Source organism: Vidua macroura, chromosome 24, assembly GCF_024509145.1.
Source record: "Vidua macroura isolate BioBank_ID:100142 chromosome 24, ASM2450914v1, whole genome shotgun sequence".
In the NCBI taxonomy this organism is placed as follows: domain Eukaryota; kingdom Metazoa; phylum Chordata; class Aves; order Passeriformes; family Viduidae; genus Vidua; species Vidua macroura.
This window is the reverse complement of record NC_071594.1, coordinates 1,705,324-1,724,958: the sequence shown is the minus strand read 5'-3', so window position 1 is coordinate 1,724,958 and position 19,635 is coordinate 1,705,324. Positions and strand designations below refer to the sequence as shown.

The window sequence follows — 19,635 nt, the reverse complement described above, 5'->3', positions numbered from 1 at the left end:
ATAAAACAGTAGATGAAATGCAGTGCAGATCACTGCAGAGTGAATCACAGGCACAAAATACACCCAACAAAACATAACAAAATAAAAGGCTCTGAGCTTATTACTGACTTCAGGGAAAAGCTCTTAGGATTATAACAAATAGCTGTAGGAAAATAACAGCTACAAGCTCAGAAATCAAAGCAAATTCTAGAAATTGCTTGGAGTGGAACAAAACAAACCATAAAATATCATTAGGCCTCTATATAATGCAACAGATTTTCAGTATCATAAGAAATTCTAGTCTCCACAGCTGAAGAAGGTACAAGACACGAATAGGACATGAATGAGAAAAAGCTTAGCTTAAAAAATGAAAAACAAACAAACAAACAAAAAAAAAAACACCAAGAAACAAAACCCACTCCCAAAAAACCCAAACAACTTACCCCATTTTCCAATAGCATTTATTAAGGATTTTTGTGGCATCACACATAAGGTTTATGCTATTTCTAGGGTACCACAGAAAGAAACTCCTTGGGGAAAACAAACTGGCTGAAGAAAATTTCAGAAAAAGAGAACAAGCTGTAAAAGGCTGGGGAAACTAGGATATTTGTTCCACATTTGGTCCCCACAGTTGCTACCCCGACCCACTGCAGCTACACAGCAGGGATGGGGCTGGGTAGGGAATCCACAGCCTGCAATTCCCTGAGCCTGTGGGAACACTCCTCCAAAGGCTCCACCAGCACAGGCTAACGAGGCCCAGCCCTGTCCCTCCTGTTCAGCAAGAAGAGAATCAGAGATTACATTTTACTGGTGTGAGATGAAACCAAAGCAGAAAAGGTGGAGAGCTCCAGAGAGCAGAGCCCAGCCTTTTGTAAACAGTCTTACAATGAAGCAAAGTAAGAATATTCCTACATTTAGGTGGGAGAATCTCAAGGCAAAACAAGCACATAAAGGACACAGCACTGGGGAATCACTGAGGAGGTCAGAGCAGCCCCAGCACTGCTGTGCTGCAGCGCACGCTGGCCCTGACAGCTCCCACGCTGCTTCCTGGGGGTCTCACCACAGCACTCACTAATATGTTGTTATAGCATCAGTGACTGATAGCATTACTTTTAATCCAGCATTTCTATGCCCTCCTCTCCATCCCCAGGAGGTAACAGGGCTGGCCGAATGACTCAGAGGGGTGCTGCTGAAGCAGGAAGCACATCACCCATGGTTCCAGCTGAGCCTGCCATGCACTGGGACTTCTTGCCTTCTGTGGGAGGTGCAGACAAGTGCTTTGTGATGATGTTTGGGAAGGGATTAATTAACTGTCTTTTCTAAAAAGCTCTGTTAAACCTGGTCATGTCTCAGTACAGAGGACAGAACTAGAAGGGCTTCTGTGACCTCTTCCAGCCACATCTGGAACTCTCCAACAGCAACCATCTGCCCTCACCACTGAGACAGCCCAGTCTGGTTTGTGAGCAAACAGCAAAAGGCAGAACACATGGCAGCAGAAGAGGTGCAGCTTTCAGCATCCTACCACAGGAGGAGAATTACCCAAGCACTGCTCCAAGAAGCCAAGGCATTAGGAAACAAGTTTAAACAAAGTGGAAAAGAGGTGAATGGTTAGAGACTGAGACCAGACCAGCACAGCACATTAGTAGGATGGGGGTTGTCTTCTTCTCCCAGGCTACAAGGGACAGGACAAGAGGGAACAGCCCCGAGCTGTACCAGGGGAGGTTCAGGTTGGACATCAGGAAGAATTTCTCCACAGAAAAGGTGGTCAGGCATTGGAAGGGGCTGCCCAAGAAGGTGGTGGAGTCCCCATCTCTGGAGGTGTCTCAAGACCAACTGGACAAGGCACTCAGTGCTCTGGGCTGGCTGACAAGATGGTTGGTCAAAGGCTGGACATGATGGTCTTGGAGGTCTTTTCCAAACTTAATGGTTCCATGACTCTATGTTTAAAATAAATAAATTATAAAAAGAAGCTAGTCGCTTTGTCAAAAATAGGTATCACCCAATCTCCAGGACTCTGAAGGTTTGTTTCATCACCACAATGCTGTAATTTAAAAGATGCAGGAGTTCTTGTTTAGGCCAGGGCTTGAACTGAAATCCCAAGCACAATTTACAGGAAGCTGGGTGTGCTGTCAGCACATGGATCCCCTCCCAAAGACTACAATCAACGTTTTATTCCTTGTTCACTTTCTGCAACATTGGACAATTTTTTTACAGATTAACAGCACCTAAACTAAATGGAAAAGAACGGATTTTGAGGACTGAGTTGTAGACTGTAGAGAAGCCAATACTCAGAGTAACTGTAAGACAGGATTTGGCCTTAAGCACAGGGCTCCTTCTATAGCAGCTATTAATATAAGGGAACAAAAATAACTCTTGCAATATGCTCTGAAGTTCAAACCCTGGCTCTGCTGCTGTACAGGCTGGCACAGCCCTGAAGTCTCTCATCGAGAGACAGACACATTTACCACTTATCTTTTTCAGCACGAGGGAAAGCTTGTTCAGAATGACTCAAGTGATATTCATTTAAAAGACAAACCATTTGCGGCTGTGAAGGTCAAATTCTGTTTGTCAATCACCCAAGAATGGAAAGAAAAGCCAGTGCAGATGATGAAGAAAGAGGAAATCCATCCCTTGCATGAACACCTGGACACTGTGTTCAGTCAGATGTATCAGTTCAGTTTACTACGAGCCAGGAAGAGAAAAATGCTCAAAACCTCCCGGATTAGCGAGATGATATCCCACACATATACATATTCTTTCTAGTTTAGAGGACACTGTGAAATATAATCTTCATGCCACTGCAGCAAGTTACTAAAAAATTAAACAAAATTGCCCACTAAGCACAAAGCAGAACTGCCACAATTTCTGCAAGATACTATTATAAGCCCTCTAAAAAGTGTTGGATTTGAATTTTGAAACTTTTGCTTTAACATTTGAGAAGGTTTTTGGCCTTACTAGTTTTCCCCCATCCTATTTTCTCTTCTTGAGTCTCACCTGCAATAAATAATGTTTTTTAAATTGCTCTTTGTATTTTCCACCCATCCTAGAGCTTGGCAATCCAGAGCTTAACTTAACACAGTTAGAATTGTACCCACCATGCAGATTCTGAACGCATTGAAATTTTTGGCATGAGCTGTGTCGTAAAGCAATTAGTTCCACAGCTGAATTTTATACTGGATGAGAAAAAGTATTTGTTTTAAAACTCTGATGTCCTTAAATCCTTCCTTGTAGGAAAACATGACCATGTCTAATGCCATTTTACATATAATTTTGGAAACCTTTATCCTATCTGTGCTTGTGGCTTTCTATCAGTCAGAAGGAATCACAAAGGTTTGCTCTTTTCTGGTATAGAACCCAATCCATTACTTTGATCCCCTTGCCGTTATTTCCCATCTCTTTACATTAACTATTTTTTTTTTTTTTTGAGATGGTAGAAAGAGAACTGCCAATACTAATCTACACATGGGCACAATACAAGTTTTTCCAGCCCATGACAGCTGGATTGGAAGCCACTATTTCCCCATAAACATTACTCCCCATTTACAGATCAAATTTTGCCAGCCACTTTATCAGTGAATTGGCCAATACAGACACCTTCAGGGCCAGCTCACACTTCACTGTCTTGACTGTGCAAGAACTTTTGCAAACTGTGACCTCATTCTATTCCCTTTCCTATCTCACATAAAGGTACAGCACAGACTCCAGAGGAGATGCACAGGGTAACTCTCCTTCCTCCTGCAAACTGACTCTTTATTGCCAGCCTTTGTTTTCTCTCTTTCAGACAGTAATTAATAAGATCTTTTTATTTCACAACAGCTTTGTTTCTTAGGAGTTTCCACAGAGGGATGTTGTCAAAAGTGTTTTGGAAATCCAAACATACCATCTCAACCAGATTTTCTCCTCTCCACATGCTTGCTTCCTGTTTTGGGTTCATCACTTCCCAGGTTCTTCTTGGAGTCCCTTTTGGAAACTGTCACTTCCTGCTGACAACTTCTGGTAGCTGCTTTAAATGATACATCATATACAATGGATAATAGCTCAGTAACTTCATGTGCCAGTTCCAACTGATGCTGAAGACCTGACACCTTTCATTTGTCTGAGCAGTTCTGGAACCTGTTCTGCCAATACCACAGCTTGGGAAAGCTCAGAAAGTTGAATTTTAATTTTTTATCTTAAGAGATCTTTGTACAGGAAAGACTGACAGCACACAGCCCCGGTATCACTGAGAAAACACTACAAAACTATTCAGTACACAATGCCAAAAGTGGGACAGATTTGTCATTTGAAACCATTTTGTTGAGCTGTATCCAAGACTCAGATTCTCCCAATACACTCCAAAAAAAAAAACCCAGAAATAGACACTGTGTGCTCCCTGAATAGAGCATGTACCTATTACAGTGATTTATGATAGAGAAGAGAATGCACACAGGCCACAACATACAAAAGATGGTATGTCACAAGGAACAATATATCATTCTTTCCATTTTGAAATGATTAGGATTTAAATTCCACTAGATGATCACTTTTCAATTTTCTTCATTGGAAGTCCCATTTCATAGATCCAGTGTGTAGATGTTTGCAGAAGTACTATTTGTCTGCAGTAAATAGTACCCACCTCTCCCCTACGGCCCACCTTCCACATCCATGTGTATGGGAACAGGGAAGGGGTGCAAACCCCAGGAGAGGTGTGGGTGATCTAACCTGAAATTTGGAAAGTCCATGGCCAGAGCCTTTGCACAGAGGGCTGACACATCAATACCTGAGTACCTCTGTCTACAGCAGTATTTTGGGTGCAGCTCAGATTGCACTGCGGATCACAGAATTGCAGGACGCATCAGGTTGGAAGGGACCCCAGTGGCTCATCTGGTCCCACCTCCCTGCTCAGGCAGAGCACATGGCTCATCCCAGAGCACATGGCTCAGGATTATGTCTAGTGGGTCTGAGATATCACCAGAGAGGGGGACCCCACACCCTCTCTGGGCAGCCTTTTCAGGTCTAGGCCACTGCCCAGGGAAGAAGTTCTGCCTCATGTCCAGGTGGAACTCCCTGGGCATCAGCTCCTGTCCATTCCTCTTGTGCCAGTGCTTGGGTCCCAGGGAGCAGAGCCTGGGCCCTGCTCTGAGTCCTCCCTGCAGACACTGACAGACAATAATGAGATCCTATTTCAGTTGTCTCCTCTCGAGGCTGAACAGCCCCAGCTCCCTCAGCCTTTCCTTGGCATGGAGATGCTCCAGGCCCTTTCTCATCTGCGCAGCCTCCGCTGGCCCCGCTCCAGGAGCTCCAGGTCCCTCCTGAGGAGGGAGGTCGTGTCCTGAGGAGTCCAGACCTGGACACAGCACTCCAGATGTGCCTCACTAGGGCTGGGCAGAGGGGCAGGATCCCTCCCTGACCTGCTGGGAATGCTCTTCCCAATACACCTCAGGACACCACCGGCCTTCTTGGTCCCCAGGGCACCTGGATGATAAATGGACCCCTGAGGATCTGGGGGGAACTCTACTGCCTTTCAGCTTTTCACTGAATTAATGAGATTAAGTTACTAGAGGGTCTGGGAAACAAGTGGCAGTTGGTAGGCAAGTGACATAGGGCCTGGCACAAGCTCAACAGCTCCAGGGAAGCTTGAAGCCCCAGAGCAGCATTTTGGTCCAGAAAGCACCTGGGCAGCCCTGGAGTAGCACCTGGGGATGCAGAGCAGCCAACACATGGTGGAACTGCCCAGGAACAGCAAACAAACAGTCCCACCCAGGACTATCCAAAGAACACAGAGCCACAAGCTGTCGAACAGGGCTGTTATCCTCACTGGTTCCTTCCCCTCCTAGCCAGAGGCTATTCCACTTGGTCCAAGAGAGGGACTGCAGCTGCCAAGCCCTGCTCTCCCGTCACTGCCCTGCTTGCTGGTCTCCAAACCACAGGTGCCACTGACTCCTACCAACCAGCCTAGTTTCCTCACCCGCTGGCAGAAGCAAGCCTTTGCCTGCCCCAAGCTTTGACACTCAAAGCTACTCAAACCCAGCTCCCCAGGGTGGCACATGTGTCAGCAGGGCACATGGGACTGACTTGTGACAAACTCATGGAGTGCTGAGGTTAAGCAAGTGGGACTGAGACATTCTTTCTGCAAGGACCAAGCTGAGCATGCTGACTTATGGCTGTTCAGTCTTGAGCAGCTATCGCTCAGAGGCTGTGCATCTTCCCCAGAGCCTAGCCCCTACCTGGTGCCTCCTGCACTCCCTTCCCATATTCAGACAGCACTGAGCAACACTTAATATCTGAAGTGCAGCAGAGATTAAATTGGTAGCTGGACTGAAAGTAGAAAGGGCTCCACTAAAGTGGGCTCAGAAACCAAAAATGTCTGTTCAGCTTTATAGCATTTCCTACAGTGTCAGCACACTGTAGCAGCAAGAAGCATTCCTCAGCAACTGGAAGGAACTGCTAATCCATTAATAAAATTATGACAGTCAAGTTCGATAAGAGAATACACCCAACCTTAGAAGCCACTGATATCTGTGCTGCAGGATGGGGAAGAAACATTTACCAAAGTGGTAGTAGAAAGCAGAAATCCATAGTCATCATCTCTCTTGGGAGACATGACCTGGTGGCACTTCTGATTGCGTGTCTGCTCCTGAAGAAAAGGGTCACAACATGCCTTAGAACTGAACCGCTGCTGACAGACAAGCCACTTGGAACTGATGGTGAAGTCACTGTGCAAGTTTGCACCAAAAAGCAGGGAAGGCATCACAGGTATGACACAACAGCTCACTGGCTGTGTTCCTGCAGGACTGAATGCTGAAGAACTAGGAGACAAGTCAAGTGGAAAGAACATCTCCTATTTCTCTCCTGACAGGGACTTCACCATTAAACTTACATTTTGTAGGGGGGGTGGGGGTGGGGAGAGGCAGGGCAGGGCTGGTGGAGGGGAAAATCAGGGAGATAAGGAAATCAGGAAAATGCCCTACAAATGGTTAGTTTGTGTTCACAGAAGTTTTCCAACCCTGCAAGTGTCCAAGCCCAGGTTGGACAGGGCTTTGAACAACCTGGTTTAGTGGAAAGTGTCCCTGCTATGGCTGGAACAAGACGATCTTTAAGAGCCGCTCCAACCCAAACCATTCCATGGTTCTGTGATTCTAGGAATGTCTTACAGTCACTGCAAAGAGTCAGAGGCAAGTATGGCTGAAGCTTCCTGCAGGCCCACAACTCCAGCAGCACTCCAGATGACAGCCCTGGTCCAACAAGATGGAGCAGGGCCCGAAGGAAAGGATGAAGTGCAGGTCCCAGGAAGCACAGACTTGTCCTGTTAGCTCCACTGTGCAGCACCAGAGTCCCGACCCAGGGAATGAGGGGCAAGGAATGACCATGGACCACTTTTGAGACCAGGTGCAAGGCAAACATGGCTAAGAGGGAGCTGGTTGATGTCACTGCAAATCACTGTCAACTTTCAAAGGTCACGGTGACAAAGGGAGGCCTGATGTCATGTGAACACCACCCCACCATGTTAGGAGGATCCGGGGAACATCAGATATCTCAGTCTCACCATAGCCCCTGGAAAGGCTGCATAGTAAATCTTCCTGACAGCCATTTCCAGCAGGAGGTGGAACAGCCAGCATGGATTTACTGGTGGCAAATCTTGCCTAACTTGATTGCCCTCCAAGCTGCCTGTGTGGACGACAGGAGAGCAAGTGTAATACACCTTTGACACATCTCTGCCAGTGTTTTCAACAGGCAGGAGCTGGACTGCAGAAGCAGATGACTGATGTTGGCGAGAATATCAAGCTCAAAAGCTGTACGAAGTCCAGCCAGCAGCTGATTATCAGCAGCATCCCCCAGGGCTGATATGGGGTCAATACAAATCCATGTCTTCATTAACAAACTCAATTAACACCAATTATAGGACAGAGAGCACTCTCACCAAGTCTGCAGATGATATCAAACTGCTGGCATGGCTGGGGCAGGAGATCCTTCTCAGAGGGACCTACACAGACTGGACAAAGGGACTGATGGAGAGTTTATGAACAGAGGCACACAGTGTCCTGCCCCGGGACAGAATGAGCTCTTGCACCAGCACAGACTGGGGCAGCTGGCTGTAAAGCAGCTCTGCAGCAAACAACCTGCCAAGCTCTCAGGCAGAACAAGGAGACAGAGGCCAGACAGCCACAAAAAACTGCTTCTACGGACCATGCATACAACTGTCTGGAAGACTCTGCAACTCAACAGTGACTTTCTGCCTCTCAAAAGGCTTTGAAAGAGTCCCTTTGAACACAACTTCTATCTTTCAAAGCCTTGTGGGGTACACAGATTCCCCTAAAAAGGGGATGATGATAACATCAGCCTACACTAAGTCAAGCTGGCTGAAGCATGGAGCAGATCAGTCAGCTTCCTGAGAACACAGGGAAAGAGCATGAAGCCAGGGAAGAACTGAAAGCCAGGATCAAGTGATGGAACCAGCTTTGAAGGTTTAACCCAGGCACCGTCTCCTGTGGAAGCAAGTCAGCAGCTCTTTCTACCTCTGTTCTAGAGAGCTATTTCAGCCCAGAACTCATAATTCTGCTTGAAATATTTGCTGCAGACTCTTAAAACCCGTATCTTGCATAAAAAATGGAAGATGACCTGGTAATAGGCTAGAACATAGCATTTCACTGCCATCAAGTTGCTTTGAAAGCATCTTGGCCAGTGGAATATTTTTTGGTAACACAAATGATTACATTAAAACAACATGTCAGTCATACCAACGTCACCTGTGATATTCATTAAAAGGCTCAAGTAAGGGCCTAGGGTTCATTATCACAGAAACTACTACTGGCATGTTCACAGCACTTGAAAAAAAAAATAAATCACACACTTGGCAAGTGTGAAGTGTGTCACAGGTGCAGTCAGACTCCTACCCAGGCTCAGGATGTGCACCTCTTCCTGGACATGTGCTTGTTCTGCTAATGCAACCAGTTGCTCAGATTTAGGTGCCATGCACAAAAACACCAAAGCTGTCTATGCTGAGTGTGTCATCTCATGTACAGAAAACACAGAGCAAATGGGGTAGAAAAAATGCTGTTGGCATAGTTAGGGTCTCTGCTAATGATGTAACTCATATATATATGTACATATATATAAATATATACATACACATATACATTTGGGTATACCAAAACAATTAAAGCAAGCCACAGCACTCACAGCCAGCTGTGTTAGAGCTCCCCTGTCCCACCGATCTTCTATGGGGGAAATCCCTATTTACATGTCTCACATCAAATATCAAATTGTCAGAGATCACAGAATCCCAGGCTGGTTTGGATTTGAAGGGAACTTAAAGTTCATCCAGTTCCATTCCCTGCCATGGGCAGGGACATCTTCCATTAGACCAGGTGGCGCCAAGCCCTGCCCAACCTGGCCATGGACACTTCCAGGAGAGGGGCAACCATAGCTCTTTGGGCAACCTGTGCCAAGGCCTCCCCACCCTCACAGGGAAGACTTTTTTCCCAATATCCAATCTAAACCTCTTCCCTTTTAGCTTAAAACTGTTCCCCCTTGTCCTATTACTATCTGCCTGTGTAAAAAGCTAATTTTTAAATACAGTTCCTGCTTTTTATAATTGTCATTCAAGATAATTCATAATAGCTGTTTTGGGTAATCCAGGAAACAGCTAAAACAGAATTTTGAAATCCATATGAATTGAAATCCTGGAAGATGAAGATGCTTCATACTTTGACTTCAGAATGAACCCAGCAGCACTTCTGGATGCTTCAATTCAAGCACAAAGTCCATGTGAACTGGGAGCAGCTCCCTATGCAGGCCCTACCAGCTTCATGCTGGCTTACATTCCTCTGGGTGATGCTACTCTATCTACAGGTTCAAACTAAACAGACATAAGCTAGGTATGGGCAGAGCCCACACACAGTCACCTCATTTCCCTAAACCACCGCTAGAGTCCCCTTACTAAGCCAGCACTTGTGTTCCGACAAACTGGACTAGGACTTGCTGCTATCCCACCGACCATCAGGCTTTGATACAAAATCACATTAACTGATACATCGGGGAATGACAAATTATAAATAGGAAGTGGCTTCAGAGAGATTCCAGAAATGGATGGTGAGCAACCACTGTGGCAAATCAATGCTCTGGCTCAGGGGATCGGACAGAACCAGGTTTAGTTTTACCCTGAAAAGGCAGTGACACATAAAAAGCTAATGGCAGGTGGTCACTCTGCATTCTGTACATCTCACAAAGATTTATGAGCAAGGCTGAATGCTGGAAAAGCAACGCTGAAGCTGCTTGTGTCCCTCTGCAAGGTCAGCTTATTGTATTATAGAAACATTTCCAGTGAAACTCCTAGAAGTTAAGAGTGTTCTATTTCGTCCAGCCACAGGAAACAAGCTACAAAAATCCCAAACAAATCAGCATTAAAGAAAAAGAAATCACACCATTTACTCTTAAAGAGTGAATTTTCAGTTATTTTGGTTGTTTTCAGAGCAGCAAAGACTATATTTAAACTTAAGAGTTTAAAGCTGGAAGGAGACTGATTGTTCCAAAATTTAACAGGAAAATATTTAACAAGAGAACACATAGATGTATTTTCTAAAATACTGATCACTCGTAAGCAATGCACATGATAATTATTAGGAATGAAAACTGGCATGAAAAATTATGTAGGTGTCTAAATCAGGAATTTTGATGTCCTTGATTATCAACAGCTTGATGTGAAAAGAGAAGCCTGACTCCTGGGATGTGCCTGTTAGCAATGTGGGGTATCGTGCTCATTAGCCTGGAAATGCAGAAAAGCAAATTTCCCCTGAAAAACATTTGAAGAATTAGGTATTTAAGAAAGGTCTTGTTTTACTACGGTGAGAGGTGGGACATGTCAGGAGTGGCGAGAGGAAGTAAAATTTGGCTCCCTGAAGCTGTGCAGGTTGAAGCTTCACCTCACAGCCATACTCTGGGTCCCACTGCTTCCATTCACAGCAGCTTGAAACATCTCTGCACAGGCCTGGATAGACTATACTCACCATGACCTTGTTCTTAAGTCCATTCATGCTGAAGTGAGCCCCATTAAAATAGGCACCTAAATCGCCACTAAATCATTCCTTCACAGAATCACAAACTGGTGTGGGCTGGAAGGGACTTTAAAGTTCATCTCACTGAATGCCCTGCCATGGACAGGAACACCTTTCCACTAGGCCAGGCTGCTCAAAGCTCTGTCCAAGCTGGTCTCAAAATTTTTAGCAAGAGAAGTTTTCCTGCTCAGCTCCTCGGGCAAGCTGCACCTTTCCTCCCCGTGCAGATCAGTTTGCTGCAGCCCAAGAAAGGAGATTGCAGGGACAGCTGTGGCACCTCCCTTTAGAAGGACAGCTGAAAATAAACTGCAGACTCAGATCCCAGGATTTATACTGGGCACCCTCACCGTGCTGGGACCATACCATCATCACTAGGTCAAAAGGTTCACTCAGCTGGGGATCCTGTCACTGCATAGCAAGGGCTGCCATTCGCCTGAAAGGCTCTGGGTTTCTCTTTCATTCTTTACCCCAGACCTCTGCACAAACACATTTTTTTAAAAAACATGTTTCAGAATATTTAATGCTCCACCTGCTCTCATTTGTATTCAAAAGTTAGAAAGAATAAAATATCGATTTATTCAACCACTTATGTAATATTCTCCTCTCCCAACCTTCTTAAAACTGATTGCTCTAATATGCACAGTCTGGCAGGCCTTTTTTGACTTATGGCATATAATAATCCTCAACTGGGAGCCAGCATACCAATTCAGAAGTTCTGTATTTTAATATTACTCAGTTATTATCTCAGTATATTACAAAACACAGCACTTGTGATGTCTCACAAGTCCCACAGTACCTACTCTGAATTCAAAATCTCTAAAACTGTTTGAAATAGAAACAGATCCCAGCCCAAACACTCCCTGTTAAAATAAGCAAAAGATATTATAAACTGCAAAAAATAATGCCAGGATGATGGGAGCTTCATCTAGGTTACAGCAGAGAGCTCTGCACATAAATGCATGAATGTTTGAGCACAAACACTGAACGCTTCCAGCCATGCCAGCAGGAGCTGCAGTACCCTGTGCTGCTGGAACAGGGACTGTCCAGGCACTGCATTCATTGCTAATTCCTGCATTTCTGCTGAGCTGGCTTTCAATCTTATCAAGCCATGTTGGTTCAGACAAGTATGCAGCATGGAAAACTTGTCTCCACCTCTGATGCAGGCTCAAGAATTTCATCTGCACAAGTCAGAAAGCTTTCGGCACACATTAGGCACAACAAGCTTTCCCTAAAATACCTTTGCTTTCCAAATGAGCTTTCCATGTGAGGCCAGAACTCCAGACTGCCCAGAAGCTATAGTGGAGATGAGAACTTTTCCACAGGCAGTGCTAAGGGACCAGCTGCTGCCATGAAGGAAGTTGTTGCTGAAAATCCCACCAGCTCCCTTGCTCAGTGTTTATGGGGAGCAGCGGAGCCTGACGCATGGAATCACTGGGTAGGATAAACAAAGGCTGAGGAAGGAAGCAATGAAGATGCACATTTCCCCTCCCAAATACCCATCTACTTACTGAAATGCAGTTTCCTCCCAGGCACCCAGTATTGAGTAAATGATGTGGTTGTCTTCGGTTTCCAGAAGCCAAACCAACCAGTTGAAAGTGCCCCAAACCAAACCAGGGGAAGGTTTCCTGCCCTGCTGCCAGGAGTAGCAGCTCTCCCAGGCTCTAGCTGCAGCTCAAGGTTAGTTTGTGTAGTCTACAGTTAATTCTGCCCACTCAGGAGATTGCTTGGAAATAGAGATGCGAGGGAAAGAGAATTGAATCCTTGATGAAAACATCAAGGCAAAACAGGGACTGAGTAAGCAAAAGGAAGAAAATAAAAGCATGAGGTTGATAAAACAGCACTTCAGATTTTAACTATTTTGTCTCATAAATTCCTCGTGTATTGCAGGCATTTTCCAACCTATCTCACATTATTCTGAGCCCTGTGGGATGGTACATGCTACTAAATTCCCATTTATAAATGAAACCCAAAAACCCCATTCCACTAGCGATAAACCCTATTTTTGGCAGTGCCATATTTCACTTTGACGAGCAGTGTTACATGCAGCACAAGAAGATTGCAACTTTTATTTTTCTTGGCAGAACACCTTCAGAAAGGAACTCTGCACAGCACGGTGAGAAAGGTATGACTCTCCCTAGATAACCTTCTATTCCAGGAATGAATGTATTTTTAGGCAATGCAACCACCCAAACTTAAAAAATGCAGCCTGATTTATGATGCTGTCATCACCAACTTAAAGATCAGAAGCTGAATTACCTTAAACCACAGCTGTGATGGGGCACCTGAACATCCATTCCAGAGTTATAATGCCCCTGTAAGTTGTGTTATCTCCTCACCTTTCAAGGCACAGACTGGCTGTTACCTTTTGGTGATTAAGAAATTTTGTGTCCCGAGAAGGGAAGGGAGCTGGGGAATGAGCTGGAGCACCAGGAGCAGTTGAGGGAGCTGAGGGGCTCAGCCTGGAGAAAAGGAGGCTCAGGGGGGCCCTTCTGGCTCTGCACAACTCCCTGACAGAAGGGGGGAGCTGGGGGATCTCGGGCTCCGCTCCCAGGGAACAGGGATGAGAGAGAACAGCCTCAAGCTGTGCCAGGGGAGGTTCAGGTTGAATCTTATGGAAAGGTCCTTGCCAAAAGGGTGGTCAGGCCCTGGCAAAGGTTACCCAGCAACATGATGGAGTCACCATCCCTGGAAGTGTTTAGAAAGTGTATAGTTGTGGCACCTAAGGATGTGGTTTGGTGCTGAACATGAAAGTGGTGTGGGAATCCTTTCCTCCTTCCCCTCAGTCTCCAGATTTTGTTCCAGTGTTAGCAGCTCAATGACTCTTCCAATAGTCTCCAGACTGCTGTGATGGGGCAGAGGGCTCTCTAATATCTCTGGTTTCAGGACTGTCCAAAAATTCTGCTGCTTCCTGCTTTGTTATGGCTGCACACAATCTGTAGGAGGAAATTGCAAACTTGCTGAGCAGCAACTGAAAATTGCCCAAACCTTTTGACACAGATGCCACCTTATAAAGCTCTGAGGAGCAACCAGACATGCCTGCAGTTTTACAGCTCTGGCTCAGAAGAAAGAATAACAAACTGAGAACAACAAACAGCCCCCACCTAAGCCAGAGTCACTGCACAAAGTACCTGACTATTCAGGAAGCAGCTCCTGAATTATCACAGGCACCCAGCACCTGAAAACAAAGTCAACAGCAAGCACCAAGGTACTGCAGAGTACTGTAAATGACACAGGAGTAATTTCATGAGCAACTCACTTCTCCTTGGAACAGGCCAAAGGGAAAGAGAGAGTAAATCATGAAAGGGCAGACGGAGGATAAATAATCTTTGCTGTCATCCTTTGTGAACCAGTCCTTGAAGACAAACAAGCATTGCTATTATTACATTGGGAGATGCTTTCCCAACTAGAAGCAGCAGAATGTTTTTCCCATAAGATTCAATTTTCATACGAGTTTACTTTTTGGTTTTATCTGTCATCCAGGAGACAGAGGAGCAGTTCATACCCATTTCCCACCACCTGCAAACACCAGAGAAGTTCAACTGCCACCAAGAGTTCTCACCAACTGGTAGCAGTTTTCTTGATGATTTCTAAATGTTCACTCACACTTAACTAATATATCCCTTTCCATTCTGCATTAGACACAAAACCATTGTCAAAAATAATTCAGTGAATATAATTAAGTTAATAATTGAAAATACAGGACTGACATTCCTCCAACAACATTCTGCAGGCACTGAGGTAGACAAAGTACAGCTGAAGCCACCCTACAGGTTCCAGACACGGTCTGTGGTGCAGGTCTGTGTGGCACCTGATGCTTCCAAATAGGGCAGTGACACAGGCTGCAGGCTCAGAAACATCACTTGTAATTTAAAAGGTTATTTTCAAAATACAGCTTTGTGGCTATAAATAGCCAAGCCAGCTTCTCACACAGCAAGTACACAGTGGGTCTTAGCCACAGTGGCCCAGATACCAGAGCAATGTAATTTTACCTTTGTGAACACGCACAATATTTGGGGCCACCCTGCACTTCAAACAAACTAACCTGATTTGTAAGATTGGTCTTAGGTTTTGTGGGAGCAGCTGCCGACTCTGACAAATTAAGTCAATTGACTTGGTTAACCCTTCCATTACCTAAAAAGACCTGATTGCTCATCCAGAGCAAGTCTCATACATTAAATTATTTAACCAAAGAAAAATATTTCACCTGATCTTTCTGTCAACAAAGACAACTCTTCTCAAGGTGTGGGATTTCCTTCTGCATTGAGTGGCCATTTGGTTGCACAGGTATGAAACAGACTGTCACTACCATCTGCCCTGTAATGTAACATTGTGTCTCTAATACTAAGAGAAGTTATTTAAATATCCTCACATGTACTACATCATTCCAGCTGTCAACCAGTGCTCTGGGGATCCCCAACCTAACTGGCCTCGGCTGACGCTTTACCATAGGCAGCATGAAAAAACAACATGAAAACAAATCTGTTTTGGAGATGTTCAGAGAAAGAAACTCATAACAACCTCCCCAACCATGCTAATAAACATTTTCATCTGATAGAGATTTACAGACTCAGGATACACATGCACAGCAAAACTTTTAACAAAACAGCGTTTGTTCCATTTGGGTGTGCAAGAACATCTTGTTACTCCTCAGCAAAACTGTTGTTACATCCATGGGACGTTGGAACAAAGTTTTTATTCCAATCACAGTAAGGTCACCCTCCCTTTCTGTCAAGTTTGTGAAGAAACACTTCACGTAAGCAGCTGGCTGGTACTGCCAGCATCTGCTCCACCACTCACTCATCCAAGCTCTTCCAAGTATCAAGCCCTAGGTGTTACTGGTCAGTGTCACCCGATACTGTCCTTCCAAGGCACATATGATACAATTCTGTATCCTTTACGTATACAGAATTCAATTTGCAGCCTGCCTGTCAATACATGGCCTGCCACAGTCTCCAGGAGTGTGACCTTGCTGAGCTCACTACCTGCCATCAGAGTCCAGCTCACTTCACCAGACACCTCACAGTACCCACAGCAGCAGGAGAGCCAGGCCCTTCTGAGGGGATCACAATCCATCCTGGCTGGAAGCCCCTCATGAAGTCATCCCAATTCTACCACGTATCCACCTTAAATTCAGCCTTCTTGGCGGTCAAAATGCTGTGAACAACCTGATTTTCAGTGGCTGGTTCTTATTAGTGTCCACAGGACTACTTATTTACCTGATAATAAATGTACATGTGCTGTACTGGAGGTTACTAATGCAGGGCAATTTATTTGCTACTGCTACACCAAACTCCACAAATAACCAAGAAAAACACCCGTCCATTACAAAGGTCACTGCTTTGCCAGCTGAAGTCGTATTCAACCTGACAGCCTGTAAGCTTGCATGCTCTTTACTTCACTACTTATTTTTGGAAGCCTAAAGCAAAATGAATACATCTCCCTGCCCTTTTGTTCCCTGACAGCCAGGAGCCAGCAAGCTCCTGAACCACCTTGTTCAGGACCATCATCATGTCCCAAATGCTTCTGTAACATCAGCCCAGCAAAGAAGAAATCCTGATTAACTCAAGAACTATCCTGCTATTTGTGCTGTTAACACATTATTCTTTACAAACACATTAGTTCCTGATGTTATTCCTATAGTGTGTTTTTTTCCACACTCCTGTTGCTACACTACATGCTTAATCTACACTATCTGGAGCTAAGAACATTTTCTTTGTGAAGCTGGCCTGGATCCAAATCAGATTCATTTCACTGACCAGATGCACCAATCTGGGACACTGATTTCACATGCCCTGATAAATCCTCAGTCTTGAACAGCAACAGGTTTCCCAATATTCATGCAATTTTGCATGTTCCCTCGCATTCCTGCTCATTTACACAAGAGCAGCAAAAGCTACGGATGGAACGCAGCACATGTTTCTTGACAGTCAAGCCTTGACTGCTCTGCAGCCAATTCCTGCGACCACTTTGTACCATCTTCACATTTGGATGAGTATTAATAGAATCTATGCTGCTTATCGGCCATGCGGCCACTCTCTGCTCCCTGCCAAGGAGCAGTTTGGGCAGTTTCAAGGCAACTCTGATAAAACACAACACAGGAATTGGCCAGACACCCCTGATCTTCCAAAATACTCATCCCGGAAAATTTTTCCAGCACTTCAGGAGACCCCAATCACATCCTAAGTTTTCAAAAAATTAATAAATTGGCCGCCTGGTCAGGCCCGCAGCCCTGCTAGCCCCCGCTTTATTTTGCTAATTAACCTACTTAATAACCGTGTGAAAAGTTGGTACATCCCACTGCCCGACTGGAACCACCTAGGTCTGTTCTCTGACACAGGCTGAACGCGCCGCACGGGGCTCGGACCAAGGCGTACCGAGCCCTTTGTTTACCAACACCCCCGGCCGGGGCTGCAGGTACCGCTGTGCCCCCCGGCCCGGTGCTGACCGAGGGCACACACAGCCGGGCCGCCTCCCCGGCCCCGGTACCTGGTGCAGGGCTGTCAGCCCGTCCACATTGGTGGTGTTGATGCGGGCGCCGCGGCCCAGCAGCCTCTTCACCTCCTCGGTGTCGCCGCTGGAGCAGGCGGCCAGGAACACGGCGCCCTCCTCGAAGCGGACGCGGGAGCCCCCCGCGCCGCGGTGCCGGCCACGGCCGCCCCCCGCCGCCACCGGCTCTTGCTCGGTCAGGGAGCCCTTCCAGCGCCGCAGCTGCTCGGCCCGCCGCAGCCGCGCCGACTCGGCCCGCTTCCCGCCCAGGTGCTCCGGCTCGGACATCGCCGCCGCCGCTCTGAGGGCCGCGCGGGGCCGCGCCGCGCTCAGCCCGGAGCGGGGCGCAGCGCCCCCGCCGCCATCTTCGCTACGCCCCCGCCGCCGCCGCGCCCGCGCCGCGCGCGCCCCGCGGCACCCCGGGACATGTAGTTCGGGCGGGAGCGGCGCCGCACCTGCCCCGGGGCGGCCGCGGCTCCCGGCGGCCCCCGCGCGGCGCCGCACCTGGGCGCGACCGGGACTACAACTCCCGGCGGCCCCTGCGCGCGGGCGCGTTCGGCGCCATTGTGTGGCTTCCCCGGGTCCCGCCCTCCCCGGAGTCACAGAAGCCCGGAACCGCTGAGGGCGGGAAGGAGCTGCGGGATGAGCGGTGTGATCCATTTGGGTCCACCGGCCTGTGCCCGATCGCCACCTGGTCACCCAGCCCAGAGCACTGAGTGCACGTCCAGTCGTCCCTTAGATGTCGTGCCTTCAGGGATGGAGACTCCACCACTGCCCTGGCCAGGCCCTTCCAACGCCTGACCGCCCTTTCCGGGAAGAAATTCTTGCTAATATCCAACCGAAACTTTCCCCTGGCACAACTTGATGCCGTTTCCTCCTGTCCTGTCCCTGTTCCCAGGGAGCAGAGCCCGACTCCTCCGGGCTGTCCCCTCCTGTCAGGAGTTGTGCGGAGCCAGGAGGTCCCTCCTGAGCTCCTTTTCTCCAGGCTGAGCCCTTTCCCAGCTCCCTCAGCCGCTCCTGGTGCTCCAGTCCCTTCCCCTGCTCCGTTCTCTTCTCTGGAGTCCCGGGATAAATGTCCCGCTGCCGTCGGGACGGACAGAGGGGTGCGGAGCTCCTAGAGCGGCTCGCTCCAGCAGCTGCCAGCCACACAAGTAGCTGATTTTATTGAGAAAGTGCCAGAACCTGTAGATTTGCAAGCAAGAACTACACAATAATCATCTGTGAAAACTCTCTAACCCTGGCAAAAAAAAAAGGAATTCTGAAACCTTCATGAAACCAAATTCATCCTCCTTGAAAAGCTCAGAAGGCAAGAAGGCTTCTCAGAACTTTGTGCAACTCTCCCGCCTCACTAATACAGGATTTGTGCAAGGTTACGGATATTAGTGAAGAAATATTACAAGAAGTTTTGATTCTCTGGGCATTTAAAGATGTATTTAAAGAATCCCTGGGGAAAATAGCGTGTTTAGTATTTCAATGTCTGGCTTCCCCTGGTTCACCCCGAGCCCGGCCGTCCCCGGGAGGCGAGCGGGACCCGCGGGGCTCCCTGCGGCACAGCCCCCTCGGCCGCTCCCCTCCAGCTGGACCTGGGGCAGCGCTCAGGGCTTGGCATGAGACGTTTGCCTTGGCTTCGTTGCGCCTTCCCCGAGCCCCCTCTCGTGGCTGCGCGTCCGTCCCGTCCCGCTGAGCATCTCACAGCAAGTCAGCGTTCTCGATGAAGGGGCTGCCCCTCTCCGTCAGGCTGTTCTGCGGTACCCAGCTGCCGAACGGATGATTTGCCTCAAATTGTTCACTGGAGGAATCTCAGGACGGCTACGCTGCTGAATGATCAGTGACAAGTCCCCCAGAGCAGATGGCATTTACTCGTTAGCCTTAAAACAACTCCAGCAGTTTTCAGCAAAGTTCCAGGGAAAACCCCCAGGAGCTGTGGAGCCGACTATCTGATTTCCCCAGCTTGATGGGGATATCAGATACTATCATATCATGACCCACTCTAACGAACAGTTAGGAACCACAGGGCAGTTCAATATTCATAGAAAGGCCAGATAATATGACAATATAAAATCACAAGCATGGGGTTTGGAATTGCTAGAACAGAAATGGTTCAGATCAGAGCAATGATGACAAGGGCTTCATGTGA

General features: G+C 47.1%; 1 protein-coding gene across 3 annotated transcripts in view; it reads right to left on the bottom strand.

Moving 5' to 3' along the window:
* Nucleotides 1-17,849, bottom strand: part of PPP1R12B (protein phosphatase 1 regulatory subunit 12B) — a 132,806-nt gene extending 114,957 nt beyond the window's left edge. For all 3 annotated transcript variants that reach the window (XM_053998295.1, XM_053998296.1, XM_053998297.1), the window contains exon 1: nt 17,499-17,849. In XM_053998295.1, coding sequence (XP_053854270.1) covers nt 17,499-17,786 — 288 coding nt within the window. In that variant the 5' untranslated portion in view covers nt 17,787-17,849. The remainder of the gene's footprint in view (nt 1-17,498) is intronic.
* Nucleotides 17,850-19,635: the final 1,786 nt, after the last annotated feature.